General features: G+C 42.1%; 1 protein-coding gene across 1 annotated transcript in view; it reads left to right on the top strand.

Moving 5' to 3' along the window:
- PROC (protein C, inactivator of coagulation factors Va and VIIIa) overlaps window positions 1–7,427 on the top strand; it is a 66,654-nt gene extending 59,227 nt beyond the window's left edge. Inside the window, exons 8-9 of the mRNA XM_033959601.1 lie at window positions 3,269–3,383; window positions 5,059–7,427. Of these exons, the coding sequence (XP_033815492.1) occupies window positions 3,269–3,383; window positions 5,059–5,642 (699 nt within the window). The 3' untranslated portion in view covers window positions 5,643–7,427. The remainder of the gene's footprint in view (window positions 1–3,268; window positions 3,384–5,058) is intronic.
- Window positions 7,428–25,266: the final 17,839 nt, after the last annotated feature.

Below are 25,266 nucleotides of genomic sequence, written 5' to 3' on the forward strand. Positions count from 1 at the left end.
TTCCTATTTTCTTGATCCTCAATTGTCTGCATTAGCTGATTTATTTTGCTTTGATCCAGTAGTATTGTATCTTCAGCCTCTGATATATGGTTTTCCATTTGATCCATTCGTGCATCAACCATTTGTTGTTTTAATTCTGCCAGTTCCACTTTTACTCCACTAATCTGGTCTGTTACTCCTTTTATTAGCTCTTTAATTGTGTTCAAATCTTCACACACATGTTCAATCAGTTCATTCGGATCTCTAGGCAGTGGAATTTTTGCTGAACTTGAGGCTTCTGAACGATTTTGTTTCCCTGAAGACATTTTTATCAGATAGAAGCAGTAATCCACAGGTTTTTCAAATAAGAACTTTCAGTATATTAATTTTAAATCAAATAATGAAGAAAACAAGCATAGACAGAGAAAGCAGTTGTATTATTTCATTTTTTAGCGAGTCAATCTCCGCCCCCTCAGGAGCTATGCTGCTCTAATTTAGCCTTCAATTATTTCACTCCTTCATTTCTTGTTTTTTGTTTTATCCACTCATTAGGCAGGCTAGATCATTTATTTAATTCCTCACACTCGCTTATTGTAAGTTTTCTAAGATTACCACTATTAGCTACTTCCTTTTTCCTCTTCTGTCAGTATCTTTCAGGAGAGATGTTAAGCCTTCCAACCGTTTTTGTAATTACTGTAATTGTGAAAATGGGAACACCAGTACCTCCAAAGCAATCCTGTGTATATATGCAGGCAGAGCAGCCTCATCTGACCACATTTGCTTCACAGCTTTCCATCCATTCTCTGTTAGAAAACAAATCACTTCCCCCTGGCTGAGTTTTAGGAACTGAAAAGGCAGCAAAGGAAGTGCTCAGCAAAAACTGTATACATGTGCTAAATTACTTCACAGTATGGAAACAATTAAGATTTTCCTGCCTGCCTATCTGATTTTTCACTGTCACTGCTGTATGCTTCCCAGTATACATCAGACAAAATTTTCTCTTTGTTCTCAGCTATTATGTAAAATTGACAACTTATTTTGTCTTCTGCCCAATTCTTTTCCCACTGTCAGAATAATTAAGGCAAGCTGAAAATGTAATTCTTAGCAATCAGTATTTTATTACTTAAAACTCCCCAACAGCTGACTGCTTGCTACCCTTCACCTAAACTAGCAGCATTATTTATTCCTCTTCATTTTTGTACTCACAAGGGCTCACTGCAGCAAATGCCTCAGAGAATGTCAGCGATCTTTCTTCTGTTATCTTTAAATTTCCCCGTCTTAATGTTTCTCTCCAGCAATCTGTCTACCATTTAGTGATACCATTTATCTTGACTCTGACAGGATTTACCACCTCATTAACTTAGAATTGCAGTGCTATTTCACACTGATAATCCAGCTGATTTCTCTCCTGCTTCTTCAAACTGTCATAACAGCCGTTTCCAACTGTCAGCAAGCTTGAAGAGTGACAAAATTTTCCCTTTTTTCCTTTCTTGTTCTTTTCCTTTAAGTCAACTTAGATCATCAAATCCTTCAAAGTCAGCACAGGACACCTGGAAACTTTATTAGACTTATTATTAGAAAAAGTTTAGTTTTATGCTGGTAACAGGCACCAGAGAGAGGTAATCTGATCTCTCTGTTCAGCACTGCCCCCTCCCCCCACACACACACACACTGAATTTACTAGGAAAATATAAGCAGATTGATTTTTAACAGGCTATCGCTTAGTATTTAAGCTGAATATTTCTGCAAGTATAATACTTTGGATTAGGAAAAACCTTCATTTAAGTCAGAATATAGGCATCTGGGAGAGGAGCTCAGTGATTATGCTTCCATCTTGTCCTGCAGCCAAGCCACGCCCCAGCCCATAGGATTTGAATGGGCTTTAGTGCATTTATTACAGCAGCATTGCTATAATGGTTTTGTCAAATAGGCCCTTTACTTCTAATAAAAGGTGAACATTTTGGAAGGAGGTGTCGACTTTCTGTAACTGCTAAAATATCAGCCGTGTGAGTGAGGAAATTAACACACCTCTAATGGTTCATGGAGAGGTGAATAGTGTATTATGTGCTGATATTTACTGACAGTGTGACCATGTGTGAACCACAACATATGTGCGCACTATTGGGAAAGAATGTGCCACCTTTTTAAATAATGTGCACTCTTTGCTGAATAAATGCATATTATTTTGAAAGAGTGCACACTCATAACAACTTTGCTCCTGTAATGAAAAAATGCCCCCAAACCCCTCAAACAGAGCTAACAGTCCTATATACCAGTGGTTTTCATTATTTTGAAAGAGTGCACACTCATAACAACTTTGCTCCTGTAATGAAAAAATGCCCCCAAACCCCTCAAACAGAGCTAACAGTCCTATATACCAGTGGTTTTCACCCAGTTCTCTGGGACCAGCTGGCTAGTCAGGTTTTCCGGATATCTACAATGAATATGTATGAGACAGATTTGCATACCTTCTTGGTATTCAAATCTCTTTCGTGCTTATTCATTGTGGGTATCCTAAAAACCCGACTGGCTAGAACAGGGGTAGGGAACTGCGGTCCTCGAGAGCCGTATTCCAGTTGGGTTTTCAGGATTTCCCCAATGAATATGCATGATATCTATTTGCATGCACTGCTTTCAGTGCATATTCATTGGGGAAATCCTGAAAACCCGACTGGAATACGGCTCTCGAGGACCGCAGTTCCCTACCTCTGGGCTAGATGGTCCCTGAAGACTGGGTTGAAAACCATTGCTGTACACAACACAATATAAAAATTTTTGAGCTGCACACCCCTAATAGAGATTGGATCCTGAAGGGAGCATGAGGGAGAAAAAGAAATTAAGCTGGGAGGGATCTTGCTAGGTACTTATTGCCTGGATTAGCCACTATTAGAAACAGAATACTGGACTTGATGGACCTTCAGTTTGTCCCACTATGGCAATACTTATGTGCTTTAGAGTAGTGATAATAAGGAGAACAGAGATGAAAGAGACAGCATAAGTTGGAGCGACAAACAAGATGGGCATAGTCAAAATATCCCTAGCATTTTTCATCTACTCAGCTTGCCAATGGGATATGGTTTGGCTTTATTACCATCTACACTGAAAAGGTTTTGCTATTTAAGCAAAATGGATTTACTTTCTCTGTAGTGCAGCAATGTTATTCTTTGCTCCAGGCTCTCCCTTTCCATACATTCTCTTTCCGGGAAGGAACCCCAGGTCTGGGAGACCTGATGTTAGTGTTTTCTGTTCATATTTCAGACTCTAAACTCTGCCTATTTCTTTATTTTAGGTCCTACTGCTACTTGACAAGAAATTTAAGTGTGGTGGCGTCCTTATTCACCCAACCTGGGTCCTAACAGCTGCACATTGTACTGAGGATCAGGGAAGGTATCAAGTAAGACTTGGTATGGGAATCCTGGAGCTACTACTTTAATTGCTGTCTTCTCCTCTGTGTCTTTTAAAGTGTAACCAGTGTTTCAGAAATTGATCTGAAAATAACTGAAACTGTTTCAGTTTTAATTTCATGCACTGTGGAGGATAATTTTATAAACCTTCTTCACATGTAAAAGACTTGATTTACAAATGTCAATAGCCTCTTATAAAATACTGATTGACATAAAGGTATGCACCATGGTAGGATGGCACATACTTTGATGTTAGATGTGTAAATGGGAGGAGTTTGGACAGAGCATGGGCGGAGTTTGCAGGTAAACTCGTAGATCATAAAATGCGATACTAATTTACGTGCATATATTAATAATCTAGGTGAAGATATTTAAAACTGCTTGAGAGCAGAAATAAGTTATTTGCACCTGCATAGTAGGCACAGTTTCTACTGCTTAAGCTAGTGTTTTATAAAGACACAGACACCTGCTGTATATGTCTTTACAAAATAGTATACAAGTAGACACCTATTTGCTCTCTTAAACTAGGTACCTGTTATAAAATAATCTTTGTCTGAAAGTGTTTTCATTTTGATTTGTGATGATACAGAACTTTGTACTAGAATAAGACTGAATTACATTAAAATTTCCACTCTGTTAATACTTGTAGTTGAAAAAATGGAAAATATGCAACTATGGTTGCATTTCTAACTTGAGGAAGGGACTTCAGTGGTCCCTTAAAGCTTGCATTTCTTATTACTTTTTAGTCTTGGTAAGGACCCATCACTCCCTCTCTACTTTATTGGTTTTATTTTTACTCCCTTTCAGTGGCATAGTCAGACTGTAAGTTATGGGTGGGCCAAAAGGCACAATGGGTGGGTATGATGCACTTCCTCTCTCCCTTCCCAGGTCAACTTAAAATTTAAAAACATTAGCTTATGGGGATCCTCAAGTCCCATGAGCTGAAGATATACAAAGATTCCATCTTCCATCTCTGCATCGTACCTTCCCTTCCCTCCTCCCTGCAGGTTCAGCACCCCTCTCAATGGTCGAGCACCCTCTTTCCCCCTCCTGCTCCAGTCCAGTATGTCCCTCCCGGCACCAAACGCTATTCTATAAATTGCCTCCACTGTATGCAAATAGGTCTCATGCTTATTCATTGGGGAAAGCCTGAAAACCCGATTGGGTTGCGGCCCTCGAGATCTTAAAAGGGTGTTTGCTTAGGGATTAACTATACTAAGCAAAAGCATCGCTAAAAAATGGTTTTTAGCCCAGCTTTAGACCTTTCAAGGGAGGTCTTCAATTGTAGGTGGAGTGAGTGGAGAACCCCTATTCTAGCCAGTCGGGTTTTTAGGATACCCACAATGAATAAGCACGAAAGAGATTTGAATACCAGAGGTTAGAAATAACACTAAAAATAGAAATATACTTTTTTGTCAAATCTATTGCTTGAAGATTTTGATGCTTCAGCTAAATTTTGTTCTGCATGTAAGGTAACTGAGGGATTGGGGTTCTAGTATGATGAATTTACTGTTGGATATTATTATTGACTTTATTCCAGTATATAGTAAGTTTAATGTTCTCTTTGATCAGTTATCTCACTTTGGTATGTGTTTTCTGGCTTTGAGGAGAAGTAAATGGGAAGCTTTGAAGATGGGTGGCCTAAATCATCACACTCCTTTTCTTGCTTTTCCAGGTGAATATGATCGCAGACGGTTTGAAAACACAGAACAACAAATTGCTGTTGACAAGATCCTCATTCATACAAACTACCAGAAGTCAGATAACGACATTGCCCTTCTACATTTGGCCCGCCCTGCAACACTCAACAATCATGTTTTACCGATTTGCCTTCCTGATAAATGGCTGGCAGAGCATCAGCTTATGAAGGCGGAGAAACAGGTGATTGTAACAGGCTGGGGAAGCCAGAATAACAGTTTTCAGAACCGCTCATTCCTATTAAATTACATTGAAATTCCTTTGGCTCCACGGAACGAATGTATTGATGCTATGGAGAATGTCATCACTGAGAACATGTTATGTGCAGGAAAACTGGGAGACAATCGGGATGCCTGTAGGGGAGACAGTGGTGGTCCTATGGTCACCAAATTTGGAAATATATGGTACCTTATTGGACTGGTGAGTTGGGGAGAGGGCTGTGGAAAGCTGTATAATTTTGGAATTTATACTAAAGTCAGTCAGTATTTGGAATGGATCCAGCAGCAGATGGTAGAGAATGACATACTTTTTCAAGGTAATACCACTCATCTGAAAGCCTGAACACAACGCAGTAAGCAATGTGATACTTCATTGCCTTAAACTTAAAATATTTAAAGTGGGAGTATAATAGATGTGGTCAGGATGTGGTCAACTCAATATTGTATTCCTAAGTGCCTGTACATCATTATAAAGAATACACAGTGCTTAATTACACATTTAAAAAACCACCTATTTATAATATATCTAGTTATAATAATTTGAATGGCTATGAGGACAGTAGATTTCATTGCATGGGGATAAAGACACCCAGAATAGATCATGGGAGAGATGGACTGTCATTTGCAATGAGATAGGAAATGTCAACCACATATCCTATCTTGTTGCATGTCATTACCAAATGAAAACAAGCAGAGAAAACACATTTTGTGTTTAATTGTTCACTGAGAATCTTTTGAAATAGTGTGCACTATATGAAAATCGGGTGCATTGTTTCAGAAAGAGTGTGTACTCCTTCCCAAAAATGGAAGCAGCACTAATGCAAACTAGTGTACTCTTGCATTCTGTCACGAAAAGAGTTTACCCAACCTTCTTTATGAAATAGTATTCCCTTTTTTGCACATTAGTGCAGACTATTATAAAAAAATGACAAAATGGCCAAACAAGAATGAATAAAATGAAAAGCCATGTAAACAAAATGGAAAATGAAACAAGTATTTTCTAGCTACCCTTCCCTAGGACCATGGTGTTTGGATATAAGGCAACTCATATAACATGGCACAGAGATATAAAGCCATTCACCATTAGTCGACAAGTTAAAATCTGACACAGGTCATTAATGACTGAGTTATTTGCAGACTTAAATGAAATAAATTGATGGTATAAGTTCAGCTTCCGGTATATAGATGAACACTTCACTATATGAAGACCCACACCACAACATCTGGACTCTTTCCCAGCAGAGATATTCTGAACAATATTCAGAAATGGTAGGTGACCGATTAACTCCTGTTGTCAGGAGTGACCATGGATTTTCAATGTCCAGTCATTTCTGAGATGGCTATGTCTGTATCAATGTATGGATACCTTTTGAGCGGGACTCCTTCCACCTATTGAAGAACTTGGACATTTGTGCATTGGCTGCTGTCACCATTGGATCCATTACTGGCCTTCTCTATATGCAATCCATGAAATGAAAGGCCTCATGATTGAGACTACATTCCCCTGGATCCAGAATGTTTCTGCTTAGAAAGTCTGCCTACACATAGTCAACACCAACTTCATGTGCTACTTACAGATCCAGAAGGTAAACCTCTGCCCATGCTAGAAGAACAGCCACCTCCAGAGCCACCTGACTATTTTGGTGTTGCCCAGATTATTAACGTAAACCACCTCTTTGGCGTTGTCAGAGAACACTCTATCTTGCAGAGAACTTTAAAAGGCCTGCAGGCTGGTTGATGAACTACTGTACTTATAAAGGTGACCAGTATCTCAGTGCTATCTGATCGAGGAAGTGATCCCCACAGCTATGGAGATGGGCCAGGTCTCTCCTCCATGTTCCTTCCTTGCAGGAAGAATCATTGTGCTTTAGATTTTGGATGATTTCTTCCTTAGATCCTTGAGTATCTTATTTTGAACAACTGACAGACTCAAAGAAAAGAAAACAGAGGCAATTCTTGTTGCTGGCACTCTATTATTAGAAGAATGACCAGGCTGTTCCAATGGTCCTCCATTTCTCTCTCGATTGAGGCAGTTGAGCAGGAGTTTTCTTTGCAGGTCCTGCTGGTGTTGGGCCTGTAGTAAAGAGGGCATCAAGGCTCCAGGACTGCAGTATAGTCTGTGCAAGGAGCCCAGGCCAATAGATGCACTACTGCAGGGGTAGGCAATTCCAGTCCTCAAAAGCCAGAGCCAGGTCAGATTTTCAGGATATCCACAATAAATATGCATGAGATAGATTTGCTTCTCAAGGAGGCAGCGCATGCAAATCCATCTCATACATATTCATTGTGGATATCTTGAAAACCTGGCCTGGCTCCGGCTCTCGAGGACTGGAATTGCCTACCCCTGCACTAGTGGATGAGGTGGCATCTCATGAAGCCGTGGGTTGGACCATTGGCTTCTCAGTTTGCAGCAACTGCAGCCATGTCTGAATCTACTGGTGCAAGGGATCAATTAGTGTGGTTAGCGTCAGAGACTCCTCTTCTAGGATCAGTTTTAGCTCCCGGTCCCAGTGTCCTACTCAAATGGATTGCCCCCCCCCCCTCAAGTTTATCTGGGCTATGTTCAAGGACTGGAAAGCAAGGAACCCTGCTGAGGATACTATAGCCCTTCCTAATCCAGATACATTACTTGTCAAGCAGTCCAGAGTGGATTGGGCTGGGTATCTGGAAGAGCTGGAGGTAGGATTGTCAGAGGGGAGACTTCAGTAAGCCTGAGGCAGACAAGATCCCATCCCTCCAGGATCAGCTGGATGATGAGCTGCAGCCTGGAGAAGAAACTTTGGTTGTGCATATTTTTCAAGGGGAGGAGCTTTCAGAAATGATTTTGCAGGTCTCCACAGTACTCCATTTCAAAGAAGGTTCCATATTGGAGGGTCTATAAAAAGTAGATCCTCTGGTGAAAGGTATTAAGAAGTCCTTCATATCCTTTCTCATGAATTAGGACATCAGAGACATGGTCTTATAGAAAGGAATTCCTCACATGTTCCAGGTAAAGTGGAATGCCCAATGATATGGTTGTATCCTATTCCAGTGAAGGACAGAGAGACTTTTAAGCCCTCTACCATGGATCTGCTAGTCATGGTGCTGATTAAGAAGACTTTGATCCCAGTGATTGTGACCTGGATTGACCAGTGTTGGAAACAGGATACTGGGCTTGATGGACCTTTGATCTGTCTCAGTATGGCACCTCTTATGATCTTATGGGGGTGCAGCTTTGAAGGATCCTCAGCACTGCAAAATGAAAACTCTCTTGAAACATAACTTTGACCTTTCCTCTTCTCTCCCCTCTCCCTCCCCCCCCCCCCCCCCCCCCCGGTGTTGCAGGCTTCTCTTTGTGGCTATTTGGTTGCTAGGGCTTTTCACTGAGAGGAAAAGTTTGGATGGTTCCTGGATAGACTGCGTTTTAGTGGATAGAGGGGTTGCAAAGTTAGAGATGGGGCTTCTGGCAATGCTTTGTACAAATTGTTGAGGGCCTTGGTGAAAAATATGGCCCTAGTAGTTACACTGTGTCATCAGCTTCACACTGAGATGCACCTTTTCACATTTGCATTCGATGTTCACACAAGCTTTGGATCCCTTCGCTCGTCATTGTTGTGTTCCACATGGATTATCATCAAAGGAACATTTTGGATCCCTGAGGAAGATGTGTTAATTGAAACATGAACCATGTTGGGTCCTCGTTTCTTTATAACAAAGGTGGACCACTTTTAAAACAACATTTTATTTAGTCAATAAAGTTCCTGCATCCAGTACATCAGTTCTGCAGTTTCTTCTTTGGATTTTGTTGTTAGACACTTTCTGCAGACCGGTTGGATTCCTTTCTTTGTGATCCTCCTAGTAGTCACAGAGCACAGAGCTTTGTGGCTTCGATCAGCAGATGTCACTCCAAGTGTAAGCTTTGTTGCTTACCTTTTAGGGAGTCCGATGCTTTTCATAAAGTAGATATTAGTGAATATATTATGGTAGTTAGCAGTAAGGGAGTGGAAGACATTCTTAAAGTTAAAATTTTTGGTACTGCGGTAATATGTTCCTTGATTGTATACCAGCAGGGAAAAATATACAGTATATTTATTTGTGTATTTTTCTCCTGGCTGTTCCTTAAGCTATCAATTCTTTATTCATCATTATTATTAGTGCTCTGAGGTTTGTTTGTTTTTCTTTGGTTACTTTCAGCCCTAGTACGGTAATTATAGGCTGCCCTTTGACCTCATGTTTTTTTCCTGTTTGAGTTTCCTACACCTGCTGTAGCAGGAAGATTCCTTAAATTAAAGTTATACTCTACCACTACAATCTGTGTAACCAAAGAAGGGAATACACCATATCAAAGAATATGTGCAGATCTCTCACAATCCAATTAAATATATGTAAAAGCATAAGCTGGTAGAACAAAGGACAAGCTCCGTTCAATTGCTTAACTTATGCAACAACTTTTTTTGCCTTATGCTACACACCATCATCAGACCACCCTTGTATGTACTTTATCTGATAATGATAATTTAAAACTAGAATAAATAGTGAAGAAAATCATAATGTATGTTAACAGTGTGTCCCTTGATAGCAAGCAATATTATTATTAGTTTTTTTTATATATCACCTATATATCTATATATTTATATATCTAAACGGTTTGTACAATCAGGTACTCAAGCATTTTCCCTACAGAAGCTTAAAATTACAATGAACTTATCTTGCTAAGCTGTTAACTTTTTAAAAAAGCTGTCGACATTTAGCTGGGTTTTTTAATCTGCTCTTACAAAGCTGGTTTTACTGAGCTCAGTTTCATGATTAACCCCTTCATCAGGAACCTTGCAATTCTTGAAATCTGGCCGTGAGGAAACTTAAAGTAATAATGGAAATATATGTGCTCCCTGAGAAACAAGTAGCAGGAAGATTCAGCAGAAATTCTGGCATCAGTAGCTGCCAGAGGCTCATGTCAAGGCTTCTGGTAACTTCTGGAATTAGACCCAATTAGAAACCAAGGTGGTTTTTGGATTTTCTGAAGGGGTGGTCCTGGTGGCAGAAGGTACACCCCCAAAAAGGATTGAGCTATTTTTGGCACCAAATTTGCCTTTGGAGTCTCCTGTTAAGGGAGAGTCCTTTCTATGTCTATGCCTGAAGCTGACATGTGAGGGAGAGACAGATTCAGCCTGTCTGCACCACCCAAGTTAAACATTATAGGCAGCACCAAGGAATAAGAGGCTGGGGAAAGGTTCAGGCTTGAAACCTAGTGCTGGCTTCTCAACCCATGGAGTCTCATTAAGAGGCGTGAAGGGATCTCAGGATGGCAGCACTACAAACCAGGTAGCCCATATTCTATTCCTATGGGAACCTATATCTATGGCAGAGGGGAGTAATTACTAATAACTTTGCACAGAAAACAAGGTTACTGGTAGCAGGCTTCCACAGCAAAGATATTTTTGTGAAAAGGATTATATCTATATAAATAGTTTTGATATATAATATATAAATAGTTTTGATATCTGATATGAGCTGTGCTTATTACCATCTGAATAGCATCAGTCTACCCATGTAGTGTTATGAACTGCTGCTTTCTGTAAATCTTATGGCGTGGAGAAGGAGAAAAGGAAGATAACTTGTGTATATAAGTTGGCATTGTTTATAAGAACTGCTTTTTTAATCAACTGAGAGATAGTAAAGTTCTGGTTTGGAATTAGTGTCTGGTGTGGTCTACATTATTGGAATGAGTGAGCAGATAATCTGAAGCTAGTCTGCATGGTCCCCCAGCTTTACAGTTGGTCCCAACTTTGGTCCTGACAAATAAATTATTTATGGGCCCCTTCTGCTATCATCTGTGCAGGGTCTAGGTATTCACCTAGCACCCCACTTAAGAAGTGGGGTGGGATTACAATTGTATCATATAACTGCTATATGAGGCTTGCAAGATGGCATGTTGCTGACTGACCTGTTTATAATCATGAAGAAGAGTAGCCTATACAAAATTCCAGATACATTTCTGGCCACCTTGTTGGGCAGACTAGAAAAACTGTACAGGTCTTCAACTGCTGACATTTTCTATGGTAAGAACTTAAGAATTGCCATACTGGGATAGACTGAAGGTCCATCAAGCCCAGCATCCTGTTTCCAACAGTGACCGACCCAGGTCCCAAGTACCTAGCTAAATCATAAGAACATAAGAATTGCTGATGCTAGGTCATAAGAACATAAGAAGTTGCCCCCGCTGAGTCAGACCAGAGGTCCATCTTGCTCAGCGGTCCGCTCCCATGGCGGCCCATCAGGCCTAGTGCCTGAACAGTGGTCCCTGATTAATTTTGTAACTTACCTCTAATCCCATCCCTATCGTCTGCAAATTTAATCACCTCGCTCGTCGTTCCAATTAGAGAATGACACGGGGAAAAAATCTGTCCCTGTCACTGCACCGTCCCTGGCCCACCATCCTCTGCACCGCCCCATCACCGCCGTTCCCTTCACCGCCCCGTCACCGCCATCCCTTTCACCGCCCCGTCACCGCCACTGCCATCCCATTCACCGCCCCGTCACCGTCCCCGTCTAGCACTCATCTTCTTCCCTACGCTCCCCCATAGTCTGGCATCTGTCTTCTTCCCTTCCAGCGTCTGCCTTCCACATTTCCTTTCAGGGACTGTTCCTCTCTACCCTCTTTCAATGTCTGTTCTATTCCTTTCCACCACCACCCTTCCCTCCCTCCTTTACCATCTGTTCCTTTCTACCACCCTTCTTTCATATCTTCTATCAGTCCCCACACCATCACTAGCAGTCTCTCTTCTCCCTTACCATGAGCAAATAGAACTTCTGAAAATTGTATTGCTGAGGCATTATTTCTAGTACGCCTTTTTTTCCAGATGGATAATGACATCAATTTTATAATTCTTACTGTCTGCTCTGATTTCATTCACAATTTGGTTTGTGTTTTGTACCTGAGGATTCCATGAGGCATTTAACCTTTTCCTGTCTCTTCTGTGATTTTAAGTTGATTCCTTCAATAATGGAGTCTCAAGGCAGTAGCAGTTTTCTATTTTGGGCTCTTTTGACATTGTTTAAGGGATTTCTTGTACATTTGGTGCTGGTCTTCTTTGATGAGGTCACTTCAGAATCTATTTCCAAGGAAGAGAAACTTTTTCCCTTTCACCCCCTCCTTCCTTGTGTGAGCCGGAACACGCGATCCCCGCAAGCAAGTAATTTTATATCATTTTCATTCTATTCATTCATAGAAATTAAGGTCTAGATAATGCCAGTCACATAACAAAACATGATTTTATAAAAATAATTCCCTGCACAGTCAAGCCTGCAAGGATTACTAGATGTCTTTCAGCAGCTCCCCTCCCTCCCTCCCCCTTACCTTTGTGGTCAAGCCAAAATGATCTACCAACAATAAAATTTTAAAAACACAAAGCACGCTGTACGCAGAGAAAATGTTAATTATCATTTATATTCCGCGGGTTTTCAAAGAGGTCAAGGAAGATGACTTTATGCAATGTCACCTCAGTAACAACTATACAAAAATAGACAAATATTCCCCCTCCCTTTTTACTAAACTGCGATAGCGGTTTTTAGCGCAGGGAGCTGCGCTGAATGCCCGACGCTGCTCTCGACGCTCATAGGCTCCCTGCGCTAAAAATTGCTATTGCGTTTTAGTAAAAGGGGGCCATAGTGCAAAATATAGACAGCAGATATAAATTCTCAAAACGGACACATTTTGATCACTAAGTTGAAAATAAAATCATTTTTCCTACCTTTTTGTATGGTGATTTCATGAGTCTCTGGTCCTTCTTCTGGTCCTTCTTCTTTCTTCTCCTGCCCCCCCCCCTTCTTTCTTTCTCTCTCCCCCTGGCTCCCCTCTTTATTTCTGCCTTTTTCTCTCTCCCCCTGGCCCCCCTCTTTATTTCTGCCTTTCTTTCTCTCTCCCCCTGGCCTCCCTCTTTATTTCTCTCTCCCCCTGGCCCTCCTCTTTCTTTCTGCCTTTCTTTCTCTCCCCCTTGACCCCCTCTTTATTTCTGCCTTTCTTTCTCTCTCCCTCTGGCCCCCCTCTTTATTTCTGCCTTTCTTTCTCTCTTCCCCTGGCCTCCCTCTTTATTTCTCTCTCCCCCTGGCCCTCCTCTTTCTTTCTGCCTTTCTTTCTCTCCCTCTTGACCCCCTCTTTATTTCTGCCTTTCTTTCTCTTTCCCCCTGACCCCTCTTTATTTCTGCCTTTCTTTCTCTCTCCCCCTGGCCCCCCCTCTTTATTTTTCCTTTCTTTCTCTCTCCCCTTAGCCCCCACAAAGCCATCGTGCCAATTTCTCCACTTCCACGATTCTTTCCCTACCCTCACCCCCAAGCCAGCAGCCAATTTCTCCCTGCTCCTTCCCTGATGTCCTGAACTTCATCGGGCAGCAGCAGCATTCACAATTCACTGCTGTTGCCCGCTTCAGGCCTTCCTCTCTGTCGGGTCCTGTCTTCATGAAAACAGGAAGTAGGCAGGACCCGGCAGAGAACAAGGCCTGAAGCCGGCAACAGCAGCGAATTGTAAACGCTGCTGCTGCCCGAAGAAGGTAATGGAGCACAAGGCAGACCGCTTCTCCCCCTCCCAGCCGAACCCCCGCTGACCCTCCTATCTTCCCCCCTCCGTGAACCTTTCCGACCCTCCCAGCGAGAGCAGCAAACCTCCTTCACGGCTTTCTCCTCCCTCTGCCGTGTCACTGATGACGTCATCAGTGATGCGGCAGAGGGAGGAGAAAGCCGACGCTACTGGAGGGAGGTTTGCTGCTTTCGCTGGGAGGGTCGGAAAGGTTCACTTGGGGGGGGGAGAGATAGGAGGGTCAGCGGGGGTTCGGCTGGGAGGGGGGAGAAGCGGTCTGCCTCGGTGCTCCAAGGCCTGGCGCCATTACCTTTTTCGCCCCTCCCGCCCCCCCTTGGTACGCTACTGCTCTCCAGCTCTCCTTAGTTTGCCGGTTTTCTTTTTTGGCGACCGGCACGCTTTCAAAGAGCCGCACACGCACGGCTGCTCAAAGTTCAATCTTCTGCTTTGCTGCAACTTCCTGTTTCCGGTTGGGTCAGAGCAGAAGATTGAATACTGAGCAGCCGCACGTGCGCGGCTCTTTTGAAAGCGTTCCGGTCGCCGAAAAAGAAAGCCGGCAAACTAAGGTGAGGTGGAGAGAGGATGCTGGTTAAACGATCGAGCCAGCGTGCGGGTGGGCGTGCGGGGGCTGCGGGGACTGCACGATCCTTTATGCCTCACTGCGGTGACAAGACCATTCACCGCTCCACGGGGCGGTGATGGCCTTGTCCCCGTCCCCGCAGAGGCTGCTAATTTTCATTCCCCGTTTTTGGCGGGTTACCCGCAGCTAAACGCAGTAGCCGCGGGTAAACCGCGACCGTGTCATTCTCGAATTCCAATTTCCAGGTCATTTATAAATATGTTGAACTAAACTAAACTAAACCTTAGGTTTGTATACCGCACCATCTCCGCAAGCGCAGAGCTCGGCACGGTTTACAGAGGTTGAGAGGAAAGGAACTACAAAGGGATATAGGAGAGGGACTGAGAAGATAGAGAGGGAACAGGGTACTAGATAACGGGAGGAGATTAGATTTTTGAAAAGAGCCAAGTTTTCAAGTGTTTGCGGAAGGATTGGAGGGAGCTAGAATTTCTGAGTGGGAATGAGAGGTTGTTCCAGAGTTCTGTGGTTCTAAAGGGGAGTGATGTTCCAAGTTTTCCTGTGCGGGATATACCTTTTGTAGATGGGAAAGATAGTTTTAGTTTTTGGGAGGACACAGAACCAAGTATTGAACCCTGCGGCACTCCACTGGTGACGCTTTTCCAGTCCGAGTATTGTCCATTTACCCCTACTCTCTGTTTTCTATCCGCCAACCGGTTTTTGATCCACGTGAGTATTTCACCCTCAATCCCGTGGCTCACAATTTTTCAAAGTAGTCATTCATGCAGGATCTTGTCAAATGCCTTCTGAAAATCCAGATATACAATGTCGACCGGTTCACCTTTGTCTATCTGCCTATTAACTCCCTCGAAGAAGTGCAACAAGATCTTCCTTTGCTGAAGCCATGCTGGCTGGTCCTCGTCAGATTGTGTCCATCAAGATGGTCAACGATGCGGTCCTTTATCAGTGCCTCTATCATCTTTCCCGGTACTGAGGTCAGATTCACCGGCCTGTAGTTTCCTGGATCTCCCCTCAAACCTTTCTTGAAGATCGGCATAACATCTGCCACTTTCCAGTTTTCTGGAATCCTTCCCGATTTGATTAACAGATTGGTTATTAGTTGAAGCAATTCAGCTATAACCCCTTTCAGTTCCTTGATTACCCTCAGATGGATGCCATCTGGTCCAGGGGATTTATCATTTTTAAGCCTGTCAATCTGCCTGCATACCTCTTCTAGATTGACCGTCAAACCAGTCAGTTTCCCGCGTTCGTTTCCTAGGTATAGTCTGTATGCTTCTGGTATGTTGCATATATCCTCTTCTGGAAACACAGACGCAAAAAATGTGTTCAGTTTGTTGGCAATGGCTTTATCCTCTTTCAGCACTCCCTTTATTCCTTGGTCGTCTAACAGCCCCACCGCTTCCTTCGTGGGTCATTTCCCCTTAATGTATCGAAAAAAGGGCTTGAAGTTTTTTACCTCCTTGGCAATTTTTTCCTCGTAGTCCCTTTTGACCCCTCATACCATTCAAGATACCCACTAATGGCACCTGCATTGATGTTGCTTGGGCTTTTTCCAGTTTTCGTCCATTTTTGACCTTTTCCATTTTTTAAACGAAGCCTTCTTGTCTCTGATTGCTTCTTTCACCGCTACAGTGAGCCATGTTGGTTCCTTGTTCTTTTTCCACTTGGATCCCTTATTGATACACAGTATATATAGATTTTGTGCCTCGGTGACTGTGTCCTTATAAAGGAACCATGCTTGCTCTATCATTTTTTCAGCACTTATCCTCTTCTTAATCTTCTTCCCCAAACATGAGTCTCGTCCCTTTGTAATTGCCTTTTCGGAAGTTCAGCACCATGGCCGTCGTTCTGGATCATTGTTTCACCTCTGTGACCAAGTTGAAGCCGATCGTATTGTGATTACTACTTCCCAGTGTCCCTTCTACTTCTACATCTTGCACCAGTCCTCGTAGTCCATTTAGAATTAAGTCCAGAATTGCATTTCCTTTTGTGTTTTCCTTGACAAGTTGTTCCAGGAAGCAATTGCCCACTGCATCCAGGAACTTGGTTTCCCTACCGCAGCCGGAGGTGCCTAGGTTCCAGTCTATCCCCGGGTAATTGAAGTCACCCATGATAACTGCATGGCCTCCCTTGTAGTAAACAGATTTTGAGCTGTTAATCCTAGAATTAAGTAGTAGATTTCCCCAGGCAATCTCCACAAAGACTTATGGACTTCTCTTTTAGGAAATTATCCAAACCTTTTTTAAACACTGCTAAGCTAACTAATTTCATCACATTCTCTGGAAATCAATTCCAGAGTTTAATTATACATTGTGTGAAGAAATATTTTCTCTGGCTGTTTTAAATCTACTGCTTAATATGAGAGGTGTTCAATAATTTATCTACCTGAGTATGAAAGAAAGTAGCATGTGTGTTGAAACAAGTCTGTGCATGTTGTGACATGTCTTAAGGTTACTCATGCACAGTTGCGGCTCAGTGTGAATCTATCATTCCAAGAGACAGGATGTCAGGAGAGTTCTCATGCAAATCAAATATGAAACTGCTAAAATTTCTCACAAAAGAAGGGAAAAAGCCAAAGGAGAGCAATGAATGCATGATGAGTCTGCCCCATTATCCTGCAAAGTAAAATTGGAGCAAGCAGTTTAAGTGGGGTAGAGAGTCCATTGAAGATGAACTTCACATTGGAAGGCCTATGGAAGCAACTTCCACAGAAATGTGCAAGAAAGTTGAGGATTTAATTTTGTCAGACAGATTAATTAAAGTTTTCTGAATAGCTGAAGAAATGGACATCTTGGCAGGTACAGTTTAGAAAATCATGAAAATTTGAGCATGTCCAAGGTTAGTGCAAGAAGGGTTCCAACAATGCTGATGCCATGTCAGAAGACCACAAGTCTCCAGTGCTGTCAGGAGAACTTGAAAATGCTCTATGAAGACCAAGTGAAATGTGTTCCTCATTTGGTGACTGGAGATGCGACATGGGTCTATCACAGAGATCCTGAGTCCAAAATGGAGTCAATGCAGTGGAAGCAAAGTCATCCCCCACCCCAAAAAAGTTCAAGACAGAAAATTCTGCAGGCAAAGTCATGGCACCTGTATTCTGGCATGAAGAAGGACTTTTGCTTCTGAAGTTCATTCCCACAAGACAACCATAATCAGAGAGAGTTACACCAATACAATGATCGCTTTGCGGGAGTCAATCAAGAAGAAAAGATGAGGAAAACAGCAGGCATGCTGCTTCTTCATGACAATGCACCAGTGCACACACAGTGTCAATCACAGGCTGCCATCTGAGAAAGAGGATTTCAGCAGCTTAGCCAACCACCCTACAGTCCTGATCTGGCATTCTTGGATTATTTTCTGTTCCGAGTTTTGAAGAAATCTCTCCACAGTCAGCAGTTTTCAAGTGATGAAGACATCAAGGAAGCTGCGATGTCCTGGTTTGAAGGTCAAACAGAAGAATTATTTTCAAAGAGGTTAAAGTCATTGCAGGAAAAGTGGATGAAGTGTAAGGACTATATCAGGGACTATATTGAAAAATAAAAACTTTTTGAAAACTCTTTTCTGTCCTATTGAGGTAGATATATTATTGAACACCCCTCGTAGCTTCATTGCATACCCCCTAGTCCTAGTATTTTTGGAAAGAGTAAACAATCAATTCACATCTACCCTTTCCACTCCACTCAGTATTTTATAGACCTCTACCATATCATCCCTAAGCTGTTTTTTCTCCAAGCTGAAGAGCCCTAGCTGCTTTAGCCTTTCCTCATAGGGAAGTTATCAGATTCCTTTTATCATTTTCATCGCCCTTCTCTATACCTTTTCCACTACATCTTTTTTTAGATACGGCAACCAGAATTCCACATAGTATTTGAGGTTCAGCCATACCATAGAGCAGTGGTCTCAAACTCAAACCCTTTGTGGGGCCACATTTTGGATTTGTAGGTACTTGGAGAGCCGCAGAAAAAATAGTTAATGCCTTATTAAAGAAATGACAATTTTGCATGAGGTAAAACTCTTTATAGTTTATAAAACTTTCCTTTAACAGTTAAAAGGAAAGATATATAAACTATAAAGAGTTTTACCTCATGCAAAATTGTCATTTCTTTAATAAGACATTAACTATTTTTTCTGCGGCCCTCCAAGTACTCTATTTTTTTCTGCAGCACTCACATTTAAAGTTCAATATCTTTTCTTTCTCAAAACTGGCACATTTCAATCACTAAATTGAAAATAAAATCATTTTCCTACCTTTGTTTGGTAATTTCATCAGTCTGTGGTTGCACTTTATTCTTCTGACTGTGCATCCAATACTTCTTCCCTTCTTTCAGCCTCCTGTATGCTTCCTCTCCTCCAGACCTCATTCCCTCCCCCAACTTTTTCTTTCTTTCTCTGTCTATCTTTCTCTGATTCCGTGCCCCATTTTTTGCTTTGTTTCTGGTTCCCTGTCCCCCCTCCTTCTTTCTTCCTTCCTCCGTGCCCCATTTTTTGCTTTTTTTTCTGGCTCCCTGTCCCCACCCCACCTTCTTTCTTTCTTTCTTCCTTCCTTCCTGCCCTCCCCCATGCCACCGCCACCGCGGAATAGGCTGCTACCGCTATCAGGAACAGGCCATCTCCCTGCTTCTCTTCTGCACGGGGCCGACCAACTCTCACTGCCCGATGTCAATTCTAACGTCGGAAAGGACGTTCCGGGCAGCCAGGCAGCTATTGGCTAGCCAGAACGTCCTCTCGACGTCAGAATTGACGTCGGGCCGCCAGAGTTGGTCGGCCCTGCAGGGAAGAGAACAGTGGACTGCCCCCCCCCTTGGTACGCCACTGGAGCAGCAGCATGTCTCACGGCTCGTTCGTTCAAAGCCGCGGGTGGCGGCTCCTTGCGAGATCCGCGCCTGCGTCTGAAGCCTCTCTGATGTTGTGACATCAGAGAGGCTTCCGATGCAGGAGTGGATAGCGCAAGGAGCCGCCAACCCGCGGCTTTGAGCGAACGAGCCGGCTGCTGCTCCAAAAGGAAGAGAATGATGGCTTCCAGACCGTGGGCCGCAAATAAAACCTGGAGAGCCACTTGCGGCCCGCGGGCCGTGCGTTTGAGACCGCTGCCATAGAGGGATGCAAGGGCATTATACAGTTTTTATCTTTGTTTTCCATTCCTTTCCTGAGCTGAGGGTTTCAACATATCCTCAACAATGACACCTACATCCTTTTCCTGAGCAGTGACTCCTAACATAGAGCCCAGCATCATGTAGCTATAGTTTCAGTTCTTCTTTCCCATGTACATCACTTTGAATGTGCTCACATTAAAGGTCATCTGCCATTTTTGACACCCAGTCTTCTCTTGCAATTTTTCACAATCTTCTTGCAATTTAACAACTATGACCAACTTTGTGTCATCAGCAAAGTGAATTATCTCACTATTTCCATCTTTAGATTATTGATAAATATGTTAAAAAGCAATGGTCAAAGCACAGACCCCTGGGAAACCCCACTATTTATATATATATATAATAACTCTCTGTAAGGCACTTTAATAATTATGATGTGGACCAGTGATCAGTGTTCCACACACTAGCCCAATCACAACTTGAACAAGGTGTATATCGTCTACTTAAGAGGAGGGGCCTCAGATCCCCGTGCGCTGCCAGCAATCTGCTTATCAGCCGCACTAGAAAGGGAAACTATCTCATCGGCCTCCCTCCCCCTCCTGTCTAGTTTTCCAAATGGTATATGTATATGTTCCAAATGGTATCTGGTATATACTCAAAATAAGACTTAGCTCAGGCAGGGATCATTTAATCTCTCCGCTATGGCCTTGTCTTCCCTGAGTGCCCCTTTTATCCCTTGGTCATTTAGCAGTCCAACCAATTCTCTTCCTGGCTTTTTGCTTTTAATATATCTAAAAAGATTTTTACTGTGTGTGTTTGCTTCCAGTGCATTCTTCTTTTCAAGGTCTCTCTTTGCCTTCCTTATTAGCGTCTTGCATTAGACTTGCCATTCCTTAGACTGTTTACAATTATTTTCAGTTAGATCCTTCTTCCACTTTCTGAAGGATTCTCTTTTGGCTCTAATAGCTTCCTTCAGCTCATTCGTTAACCACACCGGATGCTGGTTGGTCTTCCTTCCTTTTTTAATACATGAAATATATCTAGTCTGGGCTTCTAGCATGGTATTTTTGAATAACATCCATGCCTGATGTAAATTTGTGACCTTTGCAGCTGCTCCTCTAAGTTTCTTTTAAACCATTCTTCTCATGTTACAAGTTAAATGCTGTTGTATTGGATTTCCTTTGTGAACATATTCCAGGGATTATATCAAATCTGATCATGTTATAGTCACTGTTATCAAGTGGACCCAGCACCATTACCTCCTGTACCAATTCATGCGCTCCACTAAGAACCAGGTCTAAAATTGCTTTGCCTCTTTTCAGTTCCTGAACTAGGTGCTCCATAAAACTGTACTTGATTTCATCAGGGAATTTTATCTCCTTGCATGTCCTGATGTTGCATATATCCAGTTAATATCAGGATAGTTGAAATCACCCATTTTTATTATTATTATTATTTTTTTATTTATTTATAGAATTTTACAATATTACCAAGCATATACATCTTGTACAGTAAAGTGAGATCAAACAACATACTGAACTAAATTTCCAAAATTAAGATATACCACAATCATAATTCAGTTGAAAATAGATAAATAAAGTAATAATGATCTAGCTGATCACACACTAGTCCTCCATATATTGGATCCAAGATTTAAAGAGTAGGACAAATATAAATCAAATTAATTAAAAGAAAATCAATGTCTTACTACAGTGCGGGGAGCTAACCTTCCATGGGCGCTGTTATTCCTTTTTCAAGACGTTTCGCTGAGAGAAAACTAATCAGTTGAGACGGTTCTGTAAAAATATACTTCAATGATAAATATCTAACCACACATTTACATGGATATCTCAGAAAGAAAATACCCCCTATTTGAGTCACTCCAGGTTTTAGAAGTAGAAATTCTTTCCTTCGTTTTTGAGTCTCTCTGGAGACATCGGGGAAAATCTGAATATGATATCCCAGGAAGTCTTTGGACCTATTTTTAAAGAAAAGTTTTAATATCCAATCCTTGTCTGGAGCCAAAGCAACAGACAACAAGAGAGTGGCTGGAACAGCCAATTCTCTATCCGATTGTTCCAGTATTGTGGAAATGTCCAATGATCTCTCCCGGGGTTCCTCAATTTTTCCTTCTTTTTTGGATTGGGGCTTGGCAGGAAGGTAATACATTCTTGTAAGAGGAGGTAAGGAGCTTTCAGGAATTTCCAATATTTCCATAAAATACCTTTTCACCATTTCTCTAGGAGAAGTTGACAAGATCTTTGGAAAATTTATAAATCTCAAATTATTAATTCGACCATTATTCTCCTGAGCTTCCAACTTCCTCCTGAGTATTATATTATCTTTAACCAACAAATCTTGATTTTGTTTCAAAAACATTAGCTCCTTACTTGTATTTTGTGACTCTATTTTTAGTTGAGAAATATCCTGCTTTAAGACATTTATTTCTTCTTTTTGTTCTTTTAATTCTTTGTCCAAACTTTTTATTTGAGGATTTAAAGAATTCCCCAAATTCACTACCAAGTCCCATAATGCATCAAGTGTGACTTTAGGGGGTTTTGTAGGTGAAAAAAGTTGTAATGTTGTAGTATCTAAATGTTCTGAAATTAGCTTTACCTCAGTGGCGTCTTGTATTCCCCCAGCCTCTGTTGTCCCGGTCGCAAGTCCTTGCAGAGAGAGCATGTCACTCTGCGTTGTTGTATTCGGCAAGCCCTCCATGCTAGCCTCTGGGAACGAAGAAGAAGCTACCTCCTCGGGTGCATTCTGGTCCTGTGGAGAGCTAGCTGCTTGCGGCGTCGGTTGAAGGGGTGGCGTCCTGACGTCGGGGCTGAGAGTGACATCGAGCCCAGGGGATCTCACCACCGCGCTACTCTCCGGCGGCGTCCCCAGCGAGCTGGCACCCGACTCTTCTTGCTCCCGTTGTAGGCGTCGGAGAAAATCATCAATGGTAACCGCTGGAGTTAAGGGTCGCCGGGAGGCTCCTCCGACGTTCCTTCCCCGTCTTTTCGGCATAGTTAGAGGAAACTTTCGACAGCGTCCTCACTGCAGCAGACATGCAGCGACCATCTTGGATCCTTTTTATTTTGTTACCCAGTTTGTTAGCCTAAGAACATAAGAATAGCCTTACTGGGCCAGACTAATGGCCCATCAAGTCCAGTAGCCCGTTCTCACAGAGGCCAATCCAGCACCCTGGTACCTGGCCAAAACCCAAGGACTAGCAACATTCCATGCTACCAATAAAGGGCAAGCAGTGGCTTCCCCCTTGTCTTTCTCAATAACAGACTATGGACTTTTCCACCAGGAAATTGTCCAAACCTTTCTTAAAACCAGGGCTTAACTATTCTCTGAGTGAAAAAATATTTCCTCCTATTGAACCTTTTCTAGTTTTGTTATATCTTTCTTAGGATAAGGAGACCAGAATTGAACGCAATACTCTAGGTGAGGTCACACCATGAAGCAATACAGGGGCATTATAACATTCTTAGTCTTGTTAGTCATGCCTTTTTAAATAATTCCTAGCATCCTGTTTGCTTTTTTGGTCGCCGCCACACATTGGGCGGAAGGTTTCATCGCATTGTCTGTGATGACACTCAGATCCTTTTCTTGGGCCCTAACTTCCGAGGTGGACCCTAGCATCCGGTAACTATGATTCAGGTTATTCTTCCCAATGTGCATCACATTGCATTTGTCCACATTAAATTTCATCTGCCACTTGGATGCCCAGTCTTCCAATTTCCTAAGGTCTGCCTGTAATTTTTCACAATCTGCATGCGTTTTAACAACTTTGAACAGTTTAGCGACTTCTGCAAATTTAATCACCTCATTCATCGTTCCAATTTCCATATCATATATAAATAAGTTAAATAGCACCAGTCCCAGTACAGACCCCTGCGGCACTCCACTGTTTACTCTCCCTACCCTCTGTTTTCTATCCAATAACCAATTCCTAATCCACAACTGAACTTTACCACCTATCCCATTACTTTAATTTTCTCAAGAGCCTCTCATGAGTAACTTTTTCAAAAGCTTTCTGAAAATCTAGATACACTAATTTCTGATAAAATTTCAACATCTGTCAGTTCATCCTGCTTAGGCAGATGGTAGTACACTCCTATAACTATCCTTTTCCAGTGCCTTAGGGTTCTCATGTTATGTGGTTGCCATTTTATCCCTCTCCAGGCACCTTGGGGGCTTCAGGCTAATGTTGATGCCAGTCTCTTTCTCCAGGTACTTTGGGTCTTCTTTCCACTGTTTGGGCTTCTATGCCCCTCCCTATGCATCCTAGCATCCTTCTAGCTTTCGCTAGATGTGGTGTATTTAGATTTTAGCAAAGCCTTTGACAGTGTTACACACAGACGTCTAATAAATAAGCTAAGTGCTCTCTGGATGGGTCCCAAAGTAACAGGCTGGATCAAGAACTGGTTGAGTGGAAGGGGAAGAGGGTAGTAATCAATGGAGATCGCTCTGAGGAAAGGGATGTTACCAGTGGTGTGCCTCAAGGTTCTGTTCTTGGGCCTATTCTTTTTAACATTTTTATAAACGATATTGCTGCAGGGCTGTTGGGTATGATTTGTATCTTTGAGGATGATATCAAAATCTGCAATAGAGTAGACACCCAGGATGGTGTGAATTACATGAAGAAAGACCTGGCAAAGCTTGAAGAATGGTCTAAAATTTGGCAGCTAAAATTTAATGCTAGGAAATGCAAGGTCATGCATTTGGGCTGCAAAAACCTGAGGGAACGGTACAATTTAGAGGGTGAAGAACTTGTGTGCACGACAGATGAGCAGGACTCGGGTGTGACTGTATGTGATGATCGTAAGGTGGCCAAACAGGTTGAAAAGGTGACGGTGAAAACTTTGATATGCAACACTCTTAACTGAATAGTGAATAATAACACTGCACAGCACTGTCTATACAGTGGTAATATTCAAACTATTATCTGGATAGAGCTCTAGATAAAATTTGGACATAAAAATTGCTGTCCTAGTTTTATCTGAAGATCTATTTAGATATTAGTTTGACTATTGCCACTGTCTTTATAGCCTCTCACTCTTCCAGCACTATTCAGCAGGACTGTTCCAAGCTGGAAATACACCCCATGTGACATACCCCTTAGATCTTCTATCTCGCCTACTGCATTGCAACCAAGCAGTGAAATCAATGGACAAGACACAGTATCACTCTGCTTTCTAGCTATTACCCTAGCCATCTGTAAGGATATTCAGTGGTATTGGCTGCTATTATCACTTTCACATGAATTTTGTGTGTGAAATGTTAAACATTTTTTTGTGGATTCTGTATTCTAATTAACTGTTTCCATGTGTTTTTGAGCACCTTGGTAATAAGACAATAAATAAATTGAAATGGAGAAACTGAGGAAAGAGAATGCGATTGAATACCCACACCTTTTCAAGTTTCCAGTCATCTCCATAACAAGCAGGGCAGTGTATAGGCCAGGAGTGAGCTCAAGTCACTTGAACCCAGAAAAAGGAAGAGAGTTCCAAGGCAATAAAACAACAGGAGAGACCAAAATTCTGTCAAGATGAAATAACCATGTACAGCTGAGCAATTCTTTTTATTCATTGCATGCTTTTGTTTGATGATTGAAAGTTCACGGTGACTAATGTGGACTCTAACATTTGTCAATATTTGCTATCAGTTACTTATCAACTTGAAACCCACAGTATTTCATGGGGTCCTTAAAAGCAAATCCTACTGAGGT

Source organism: Geotrypetes seraphini, chromosome 9 (genome assembly GCF_902459505.1).
Source record: "Geotrypetes seraphini chromosome 9, aGeoSer1.1, whole genome shotgun sequence".
Lineage (NCBI taxonomy): Eukaryota > Metazoa > Chordata > Amphibia > Gymnophiona > Dermophiidae > Geotrypetes > Geotrypetes seraphini.